The sequence below is a fragment of the Alexandromys fortis genome, unplaced genomic scaffold (assembly GCF_014885135.2).
Source record: "Alexandromys fortis isolate MF-2015 unplaced genomic scaffold, M_Fortis_MF-2015_v1.1 scaffold_4, whole genome shotgun sequence".
Taxonomy (NCBI): domain Eukaryota; kingdom Metazoa; phylum Chordata; class Mammalia; order Rodentia; family Cricetidae; genus Alexandromys; species Alexandromys fortis.
Window position 1 is genome coordinate 16,046,641 of NW_026067944.1, and position 11,755 is coordinate 16,058,395.

General features: G+C 39.8%; 2 protein-coding genes across 2 annotated transcripts; both read left to right on the forward strand.

Moving 5' to 3' along the window:
* The first annotated feature begins 267 nt into the window (after positions 1-267).
* On the forward strand, positions 268-628 carry LOC126505615 (ATP synthase membrane subunit K, mitochondrial-like). Its single transcript, XM_050148744.1, has one exon. The coding sequence runs from the start codon at positions 347-349 to the stop codon at positions 521-523; it is 177 nt and encodes a 58-aa protein (XP_050004701.1). The 5' UTR covers positions 268-346; the 3' UTR covers positions 524-628.
* A 7,993-nt stretch (positions 629-8,621) lies between these two features.
* LOC126505601 (coilin-like) lies at positions 8,622-10,272 on the forward strand. Its single transcript, XM_050148725.1, is given in 2 exon segments — positions 8,622-9,451; positions 9,453-10,272. Coding segments are annotated over 2 exon segments (1,650 nt in total).
* Positions 10,273-11,755: the final 1,483 nt, after the last annotated feature.

Consider the following 11,755-nt stretch of genomic DNA (forward strand, 5'->3'; position numbering starts at 1 on the left):
AAATTATTAACATTTTACAGTTCATAAAAAAAAGAATTGTGAATTGAGCACAGTGATGAAAACCCATAACCCCAGCACTTGGGAGGAAGAAGAGAGAAGACCAAGAGTACAGATTCATTCCCAATACTATGCAGTAAGTTTAAATTCAGCCTGAGCTACACAAGACACTGTCTCAAAACAAAACTAAAAAAGGAAAAAAAAAAAACTAATAGTAACAATAAATCAAAGTCAAAGAAGAGGAAGGTAGAAAGGAAAAAAACAGGTCTTCCGGTCGGGCCGTGCTAGTGGCTGGGTTTGTTGAAGGACATCAGCTGCGGAATTTGTGATTTGGGCGAAGATTGAAGTCATGGCTGGTCCTGAAAGTGATGCCCAGTTCCAGTTCACTGGTATTAAAAAATATTTCAACTCTTATACTCTCACAAGTAGAATGAATTGTGTTCTGGCCACATATGGAGGCATTGCTTTGTTGGTCCTATACTTCAAGTTAAGGCCTAAAAAAACTCCAGCTGTGAAAGCATCATAAGTGGGTCTTTCAATGTCTGACCTCATCTGTTAAGTTCCATGCCTGAAGAAGCTGATGTCAGCTCATCATGTGATACTCAATTTGTACAATAAATTATGAACCTGGGGGGAAAAAAAAGAAAGGAAAAAAAGAAAAAACAAGATATTCAGCCTCTCAAAGGAGTGTTAGTTTTAGGATTTCAGATGAATACCTGAAAAAGAAACAAGCATCATCAAAGTTCTTAGAGGGATAAAAAGAAAAAGAAAAAACCACATGCATTTGTTGAGCTGTGTGTTCTAAAACCCACAATCAGAACCTACTGGCAAGAATTCAGATGACAAGGTCTAATGGAAAGGCGCTTAATTACACAGAAGCATATTGCTTAAATTAGAGTACACTTTAACTTGCATGAAACAAGCCAATATTCCCTTTTCCCTATTAATCCTTTCCTTTCTTTTCTCTGTCCAGTTCTATCATTGTTTCATCTTCTGAAAAAACTAAAAATGAAAAATATAAAAAGGTAATTATTACTTAGACTGAGAAGAGGTTCTGAGACTACAAAGCACCAAAACAAAAGATTCTCAGCAGGAAAGATAGAGGAAGATTTCCCCATTTTTTGGACTCTGTGTGAGTCTCTGACATGCTAATGAGAATGCTTTCTTCAAGAGAACAATTTGCCTACACTACCTTGTAGATTTGCAAGAGCGTTTTTTAAGAGATTTTAATTTTTGCATAAGAAACAATTTGAAGAGTTCCCCACAACCTAGCTTAATCCTTAAGCAAACATGAAGAGACTTGTCAAGCAGACAAGACAAAAACCTCCTAGTATGATTACAAGATAAACATTAGGAGGCAGAAAATAGTCTTGGAAATATCATGATTCTTTTTTTGCAAATACAGACCATTAAAGCAATGGAAAACTCAATAGAATTATAAAAATGTAAAGGAAGATTGAACGTGAGATAACACTAAATCTACTTCTCATTTGAATGAGCAATGAGTCAATATCTAAAACTATATCCCTAGATGGCAAAGGTCAGAATACACCCAAGTGCCCAGTGATAGATGTTAGTGCATTTTACTTTTGCTGTAAATTTTTACAAAATGCATATCTCTCTTAACTGAGTTTAATATAATGATCATTATGTATATGAACAAACATTTATATAAAAATTTAAGTCTGACTGATTTGCAATTACCTTCGCTTGCCTAGTGGCTACAAGTAGTATGAAGTTTTAAAATGCCCACATGAAGTTTGTGGGTTTTGTTACGTATAAATTATTACTTGCATAAAATTAATTTATGATAGCTTATGTATGTACTTGCCTACAAGACTGCAGTATGCATAACGCAGACATTAAACCCATAGTAAAGTCTGTTGAAGTTGAGCTGCAGCTGCTGACTATCAAAGAGGCGCCACTTTGCCTTCACATTAATGGCAAACAACTTTCATCTGAAGCTGAAGATTGCTATGGTTTCACAACCATTTAAAACTGGTCCAAATGGCTTATGTGGTTGCCACAGACTAGGTTAAAAAGTTAATATTTCCATTGAAATGTTATATGCTAACCATCTGAAATGGTATATGGTAATCACAAACCTTGCTCCACCATGCCAACTTCCATAATTGTGCATCAAATCTTTTCTAAATGATATGGAACTATGTAAAGAATGGCACAATAGAGATGGCATGTGCCAGCTTAATTAGTGATTTACAATTTACTACAAATTAGGCACAAGTAATTTTGCCATTATTTTTTGTTGTTGTTTCTAAATGTTGTATTTACAAAATTAACTGACTGCTATCATTTTGGACGCATAAAAAGCTAGTTTGAGATAGAATGTCGTTATGAAATCAGAACTGCTACATTTGGGAAGTCATATCGTTGTTTTAAAAAAATAAGCATTAGATATTTTTATATTATCATGTGTGTCATTCAAAGTTTTCTTATACAATATTAAAAACAGTAACTTACTTCTTTTAAAGCCTTTTCCTCCTTCAAAACATGTAACTTAAACAATAGTTTGAACGAGGAGACAGAAGCTCATGGTCTCTATACAGTTGTCTCCACGGGGTCACATCCTAGAGGAACATTGGGTAAATCTAGACATTGTCATCAGCAGGAAGAAACACTTCACTGTAAGAACAGAGAGTGGGAGCCTACACAGAAACCAAAGCTACTTGGAAAGATGCTCGCCATCTAACCTCCACAGTGGAAGTGAGCTCTGTAACAACAGCACCCAGATTGCAGCAGTGTGACGGGAAGAACACAAGAGTAGAGAAGCAGGTGTAAACAATGTCCTCTATGGACACCCAAATTTTATGATTAAGATTCCTTTGAATTTTTGTGATTATTTAATTAATATCATTTTCCTTGTATTCCGCTCACCAGTGGAGTCATAGGTGGCCATACAACAGCTGCCCACGAGCTGCTCTTCATAAACATATTGTGTATAAATGTTTGGGAAAAAGGAGTGAGTTTTTATTAGTCATAGGGAGAACGGGCAAAGCCGTGTTGCACAAGATGTAGGTCTAGTACCAGCAGTGGCCATCTTTATGCTTGCTAGCAATTCACTCTCAGGCTTCATTCCCTCGTGTTCTAGGAGCTTGGTTACCATGTTGGTAGCCAAAGGCTTCATGGAAGTGACAGGACCCTGAAGGCTGTGGCTGAAGCAGTGCATTAGTTTTCACACACACACGCTCATACTAGTGGGTGATGGTGAGATTACTGTGAGAGGGGCTGAGAGAGAGGACATAGCAGGTGACCCGGAAGGGAACTTCTCAGCTCTCCTTCTGCTTCCATGGCCCCATCATTTCCTTCATATGCTCTGACTCATGACAAGTCCAACAGTAATGAAGTTGAGGACTGTGTACTGAAATTTCCAAACTGAAACCCAAAGTTTTTGCTTTTTTAAAAAAAAAAAAAAAAAAAAAAAAACAAATTGAAAACCACCTTTTAAAAAGATTTTCAAATGATTGTGTACCTTAAAGTTTAAGGAACTCTGGGATAGATTTTATGTTCTCCTGACTTTTGAAAGGACAAATTCATTAAAAAGGTACATAACAATTTGTTGACATGGACCTCTAGTAAAGGTTATAAGAAAAGCAAAAAGGTGAAGAAAATGAAATGTTGATTGTACAAATAATCCTTTTGACTAAAACAAGAGTGTGATTTTTTAATAAAACAATGGACCATAAGTTTTGAGGGACCCAATGTATTTAAAATAAGAAGAATAATACTTAATATTTAATGAGCGTTTTCTACATACAAGAGACTGCCCTCGGTTCCTAATATGAATTAATTTACTTACTATTTATTAATTATTTAGCATCGTTAATCACATGCAATGAAAGGAATGATATTTTAATTGAATAAACTCAAACATCAGGACACAAAGAATTTGAATAAATAGAGCAAATTAAATCACAAGACAAATTGTAAAGACTATTTTAATATCCAAATTCAGGTAATGGTCTTTCCTCCAAGTTATAACACAAAGCAGCTGAGGTCGTTGCAGTATTTTACAGCCCTTGGCTAAAATGACTCTTGTTCTAAAACTAATAAATGAACAAATGAATAGATAAATAAATAAATGAAGTTTGTCGCGTCCACCCTCAACCAGCAAGGAAAAACGCAACACCAGGAGCTCTTCTTGCAGCAGTTTTCAGGACTTTATTCACAGCAATCTATCTCCTTCTCCTTCTCCTTCTCCTTCTCCTTCTCCTTCTCCTTCTCTTTCTCTTTCTCTCTCTCTCCTCTCTCTCCTCTCTCCCCGGGCAAACCTCTCCCAGCCCTTAAGTAGGCATGGGCTGCCAACCCCGAATTGCCAGGTGGGCACTGCCCATAGGTTCACGCATATGCAGGCAGCTGATCATTGCGTGATCATAGCATAGGTCAGGCCTTAGCCATCTCAGGAGTTGATTATACATCTCCATCAGGTGTGACACCAGGCAGCTCGCTACAGAAGTTAGTCACTTCTGTGCAGACTAGTCACATCTATGGGTATTAAAGCAATCTAACATAGGAATCATGAATGAGTATTTACAAAGCATGAAAGGGAAAATTCCTGGAAACAGAATTCTTTTCCAGCAGAATTGTCTTCCATGATCTCGTTCCTACAGCAAGATTTTAAGTTAATTAGGTCATTAAAGAATGAGACAGCCTCAATGTTGTATTTGCTGCTTCTCCTATTCCAAATACATTCAGGGGAGACTACAGACTACAATATTAGCCACCCCAGAATATACAAGATGATAGGTCTTGAGTGTGTAAGACAGCCTACCCTATCCACAGACTGCAAAGTTAAGTGTGGCCAGTAAAGTATCCTGATACAATAACAATAAGAAGACAGCTTCTGGGAGGAAGAAAGCTCCAAGAACATCTGGCACTTCACTGGCCTTGCTTCAGCAACACTTTATATAGAAACACAAGACACCAGTTTCAACTTTCCTTCCCCACCTCCACCTGGAAGACTCCAATTTTAGAAAACCCAGAAACAAGCTGCTCCAACACTTAGTCGTTCTCTCTCTCTCTCTCTCTCTCTCTCTCTCTCTCTCTCTCTCTCTCTCCTTGTGCTTTTTCTTTCATGAATGAGTCAACAAGAATAGTATGTACACTAGGAATAGCCAAAAATAATATAGGAAAATGTATCCAAAACAACAGATGCACATAGTATAACACAGAAAAACAAGAAAGATAAAAAGAAAATGCTACATGACATCTGCAAGAAAGCTTGCTCAATTCCTAAATCCAAAATCTTCTTCTAAAAAATCAGTGATTTCAGAGAAAGCAAACAAGCAGTTGAATGGGAAAAAACACCTTGGGACATAAAGAAAAAAAGCACAAATCGTAAACACAGAGGAGAAACTCATGTTGGGGTTTAAAAGTTCAGCTAATCAAATAAAAACGCTTTAGAAAGTATCTCCAGTAGACAGATAGAAAGCAAAATGCTGGAGATGGAAGTAAAGGTTGACAGAAGACTACATTTAGAAAATTATAAAGAAAAAAATAACAAGAAACACTCCATTTCCAAGACCCATGGAGCAAGATCGTAAGTATAAACCTTGAGATCCTATGGTGTAGAAGAGGGAACTGAGATTTATGTTTTTAACATTTTATTGATTTTATTGAGCTATCCATTCTTCTCTACTTCCCTCCCTTCCTTTCTCCCTCTCCCCCCGCTACCCCTTTCCATGGTCCTTATGCTCCTAATTTACTCAGGAGATCTTGTCTTTTTATACTTCCTATGTAGATTAGATCACTGTATGTCTCTCTTAGGGTCCTTATTATTGTCTAGGTTCTCTGGGATTGTGAAATTGTGGACTGGTTTTCTTTGCTTTATGTCTAAAACCACATATCATCAGTGAGTATATATGATGTTTGTCTTTTTGGGTCTGGGTTACCTCACTCAATATGATGTTTTCTAGATCCATCCATTGCCTGTTAATTTCAAGACGTCATTTTTTTCTGCTATGTACTATTCCATTGTGTAAACATGCCACATTTTCCTTATCCATACTTCAATCAAGGGGTATTGATGTTGTTTCCAGGTTCTGGCTATGACAAATAATGCTACTATGAACATAGTTGAGCACATGTCATTGAGATATGATATCATTTGATTATATCCTTTGAATATATAACCAAAAGTGGTATTACTGGGTCTTGAGGAAGGTTGTTTCCTAATTTTCTGAGAAATTGCCACACTGATATCCAAAGGGGCTGTATAAACTTGCACTCCCACCAGCAATGCAGGAGTTTTCCCTTTACCCCACATCCTCTCCAGCATAAGTTGTCATAAGTGTTTTTGATCTTGGCCATTCTTACCAGTGTAAAATTGAATCTCAGACAAGTTTTGATTTGCATTTCTCTGATGGCTAAGGATGTTGAACATTTCCTTAAGTGTCTTTCAGCCATTTTAGATTCTTCTGTTGAGAGTTCTCTGTTTAGGTCTGTACCCTATTATTTTTTACTGGATTATTTGTTCATTTGGTGACCAATTTGTGGAGTTTTTGTATATTTTAGAGATCAGCACTCTGTCCGATATGGGGTTGGTGAAGATCTTTTCCCATTCTGTAGGCTGTCATTTTGTCTTGTTGATCATGTCCTTTGCATTACAGAAACTTCTCAGTTTCAGTAGGTCCCATTTATTCATTGTTTTTCTCAGTGTCTGTGTTGCTGGGGTTATATTTTCGAAGTGGTCTTCTGTGCCAATGCCTTCAAATGTACTTCCCACTTTCTCCTCTATGAGGTTCAGTGTGGTTGGCTTTACGTTGTGGCTATTGTGAAGGGTGATGTTTCTCTGACTTTTTTCTCAGCCCATTTTTCATCTCTGTAAAGGAGGGCTACTGATTTTTTTTTTTTTTAGCTAATCTTCTATTCTGGTACATTACTGACAGTGTTTATGAGGTGTAGACATTCCTTGATAGATTTTTTTGGGATTGGTTTTGTAAACTATCATATCATCAGCAAATAGTGAGAGTTGACTTCTTTTCTGATTTGTATCCACTTGATCTCCTTTTGGTGTCTTACTGCTCTAGCAATATGAATTTGGGCATGTTGCGTGGTCATTTTCATTGAATTTTAGGAAGTCTTTAATTTCTTCCTGGACCCATTGATGCTTCAGGTGAGCATTGTTTATTTTCCATGTCTTTGTAGATTTTCTGGAATTTGTGTTGCTGTTGAATTCTAATTTTAAGCCATGGTGATCCAATAAAGATATATGGGGTTATTCCAATTCTTTTGTATCTGTTGAGGTTTGCTTTGTTACCTAGTATGTGGTCAATTTTGAGAAGGTTCCATGAAGTGCTGAGAAGAAGGCATATTATTTTATGTTTGAGTGGAATGTTCCATTGCCGTGCAACCCCACCCCGTCTGCGCTCTATGCACTAGAACCCAGTTCACGAACTTCGGGCAAGGGGCTGAAGGTTGAGGAAATGCATGCAGAGACAGACCAACACAAGGACCTCTAATCGCTGATACAAAAGCCCTTCTTTAATAGCACCATGGAGGCTTAAATACCCTTCAGTCAATGGCCAACAGGTGAAAATTCCATCCTCTGATCCTGTAGGCAAAGCACAGCTTTTAGTAACTTCAATTAAAAGGCTCTAGACAGGGAAGAGCAGCTGAAGGCTGGGACTCAATTGGTCCCAACATTCCATATATGTCTATTATGTCTGGGATAGCAACACCAGCTTGTTTCTTAGTTCCATTTGATTGGAAATTTTTTCTAACCCTTTACTCTGAGGCAATGTCTGTCTTTGAGGTTGAGATGTGTTTCTTTTTTTTCTTTTTTTCTTTTTTTTTGTATTTGAGCACCACTTTTAGTGTTTGGATGAGGCAAACATTAGTAAAATTAGTCAAAAAGAGATAAAGGTTACTATACATTACTACAAAAATAATCATGAAGATAAAAATACTGTATATATGTGCACCAGAAATTATTGTACCCAATAAGATGTTTTTTAAAATACTGAAAATAAAGAGTCAAGCAGGCTAAGATAAAATAATAGTGTCTTCAATATTCCACTATCTTCAATAGGTAGATTATCTAGAAAAAAATCATCAACAAAGAATCTCTAAACAGCATATCAAAAGAGGTTTCTGTCCCTCCGGGTCCTGTAGCCATTTAGTTCCAAAAAAACACACATGAACCTACATTAATCATAAACTGTTTAGCCTATTAGCTCAGGATTATTAATTAATTTTACATATTAAATTAGCCCATAATTTTTGTCAGTGTTAGCCACGTGGCTTGGTAAATTTATTAGCGAAGTATTCTCATTTTGCTTCCTTGTGCATTGGGTGACAACTGCAGACTGAGCCTTTTCTCTTTCCACAGTTCTCCTATTCTGGTTCCCTCACCTAAGAAACAAGCTGATGTGGCTATTTTAATGTCTAACAATATAGACTTCAAACTAAAATCAATCAAAAGAGACAAAGGAGGACGTTTCATAGTAGTCACAGAAAAAAAAATCCATCAAGAGGAAATCTCAGTACTGAACATCAATGCCCCAAATACAAGGGCACCCTCATATGTAAAAGAAACACTTCTAAAACTTAAATCACACATTAAACCCCATACACTAATAGTGGGAGACTTCAAGACTTCACTCTCGATGAGCAAGATGGCAGCCTCCGAGACGGTTAGGGTACGGCTTCAGTTTGACTATCCGATGCCAGCCACGCAGCACTGCACGGTCTTCTGGCTTCTGGTGGACCTGAACAGATACCGAGTTGTCACGGATCTCATCAGTCTCATCCCCCCCCAACGCTTCGGCTTCAGTTCCAGGGCGTTCCTGGGCCTCTACCTGGCGGGTAACGTGCACCTGGTGAGAGACAACGGCTTCCTCCGGGTTAAGTTAAAAGATGGAGGACTCCCTGAGAGTCTCATAGTAAGCAATGGGGGTGACTCCCACTTTCCACTCAGAAAAGCAAAGAAGCGGACTTTGAAGTTGGTGGAGGATGAAGAAACGGACCTGGGTTACAAGTGCTCAAAGAAGCAGTGGAAAAAGCAAGAGGACAGCAGCCACAGTGACAAGGCCTTGGACCTGGAGACAAACCCTGTTCAGGATGAAGTGGGGAGGAAAAGCAAGAGAAAAAGCCAAGTGACGGGCACCCCGGAAGAGGAGGAGGAAGAGGCCAGAAAGAAGTCGCCAAAAAGAAAGGAGAAATGTGAACCTAAGAAGCAGACCAAGGCCGCCAAGTCTCCCAAAACACAGGCGCCCAAGGAGTGGATCTGTGGCCCGCCCAAGGGCTCCCCCAAAGGCTCCCCCAGAAGCAGCATCACTAAAACCCGGAGGAAAAGCAGCGCAGGGCCAAAAGGGAGCCCAGGCTACCTGTCAGACTCGGATTCCTCTCCAAAGTCGGTCAGCGATGGTCACTGCAGCGTCACAGTGCAGGGGCTGACCTTTTCAGAGAAACTCACAGCTGAGCTCTTGAAAGATGGACAAAACTGCAGCTGCCAGCAGACAGGCCTCAAAGGCCAGCTTTCCCTTAAGCTCTGGCAAGAGCAAGGCCACCAGAACCTCGTCATCCAGTTCAGACTCGAGTTCAGAGTCGGAAGACCAGTTTGTGGTGTCCAAGAACATCTCTGAGGGCGCCTCAGACTTCTTAAAGACAGCTGGCCTCTTTGCAGGGCAAGGGTGTCCAGGGCTCACGTTGCAGATGCCGGGAGTCACGGGATGGAAGCCTTCTGACTCAAGCAGAGGCAGACAAGCTTCTGGTCCTCCTTCCAGTGTACCCGTCCCCACCAGTTTGGGAAGAGGCTGGGGACGAGGAGAGGACTTCTTTGGGAAGGGACTGAGAGGCCGGGGTATACGGGGCCGAGGGCATGCTGTCTCCTGCATCTTAAATAGAAGTTCTGAGAGTCAGAAGCAGAAGCAGTTAAATGACATCCTAACAAATTCATCCACCGTGATCCAGTATCCTGTAGAGACACATAAGAAGGACTATAATCTGTTGCCACTGTTGGCAGCTGCCCCTCTAGTCGGCGAGCTCACGTGGGACTACTCTCCAGATGTCTCTGACTACAAGGAAGGAAAAATTCTAAGCCACGACCCAGAGACCCAGCAAATGGAAATAGAAGTCCTCTCATCCTTACCAGCTGTGAAAGAATCTGGAAAGTTTGATTTGGTCTATCGCAATGAAAACGGAACCAAGGTGGTGGAGTATGGCGTGACACAGGAGAGGCGGATCACTGTGCTCCGGAAAGAACTGATTGAACCGAGACTGATTATTGACTCCTCAAGTAGTATCTCAAGTAAATAGGGTATCTCCACATAACCTCCAGCCTCGTGGCCTCGCATTCCATAAGAATTGTTTGTGACCGTGACTATAGCCTGAAGTTTCAAAAAGAAGATCAACTATCATTTGGACTTTCTGTTATCTTCACTTTACCATGCTAGAAAAAGAATCTACCTCACCATTTAGAGTAACATGGATGTTCGTTCGTAGACCTTTATTTCCCTCGGCTAAATTCAGTAGCGCCATTGAAAACGTGATGTGCCCTGTGGACGGACCAATATGGCAGTGTGCTTGCTGTCTTCCACCTCTGGCCCGCCAGTAGCAATCGGCAGTAGTTTACAGTACACATGTGAGCTCGTGCTGTGCATCTTGTGTTATTTTTCTTTAGGGTCACATTTGAAATACTAAGGCATGTTTCTTGACCTACTTTTTTCACATGTGAATCGCTCTGTAAGCACAGGGTGTCTCACACATTCCGAGTGGTTTATGCTCATCGTCCTCAAGACCTGGGGGAGGCGGGTTCAGTGCAGAGAATGAGTTAAGGAACCTTTCACACTTTTCCAATGGTAAAATACAGGATCCCCAGGGCCCTGTGCAGAAAGCAGTGGCAAGACAACTGTGTTGTAATCCCTGGAAGAGAGCAGGCCTCCTAATGCCAGAGGCTGGCCATGAACCTCAGACCGGGGGCAGGTGGCTTTGCCACAGGATGCCAGGAGCCTGGCTCAGCATGCTGAAGCAAGGATCTTGAACAGAAAATTTCTTTTCTGTTACCACTCAGCAAAGCTAAAGGCTGAATAAAAACTGGGAAATTGCTGGGCGGTGGTAGCGCACGCCTTTAATCCCAGCACTTGGGAGGCAGAGGCAGGTGGATCTCTGTGAGTTTTAGGCCAGTCTACAGAGCAAGTCCCAGGACAGACTCTTAAAATCTACAGAGAAACCCTGTCTTGGAAAAAAAAAAAACTGTGAAAATTGCTTTCTTTTAACAAGAACTTGGATCCCTCCTTCAGCTTTGCAGATTTTTAAATAAAATCATATTGAACTTAAAAAAAAAGACCACTCTCACCATTGGACAGGTCATTCAGACAAAAAATTAACGGAGAAATAAGGGAACTAACAGATGTTATGACTCAAATGGACATAACAGACATCTATAGAATATTCCATCCATACATAAGAGAAAATGTAGTATATTTACACAATGGAGTACTACACAGCCGAAAAAATAATGACATCTTGAGATTTGCAGGCAAATGAATGCAGCTAGAAAACATCACTCTGAGTGAGGAGGTAACCCAGACCTAGAAAAACAATTTTCATATGTACTCACTCATAAGTTGTTTTTAAACATAAAGCAAAGAATACCAGGCTACTAATCATGATCCCAGAGAACCTAGACAACAATGAGGACTCTAAGAGAAACATACATGGATCTATTCTACATGGGAAGTAAAAAAAGACAAGATCTCCTCAGTAAATTGAGAGCATTGGAATCTTGGAAGAGGGTAGA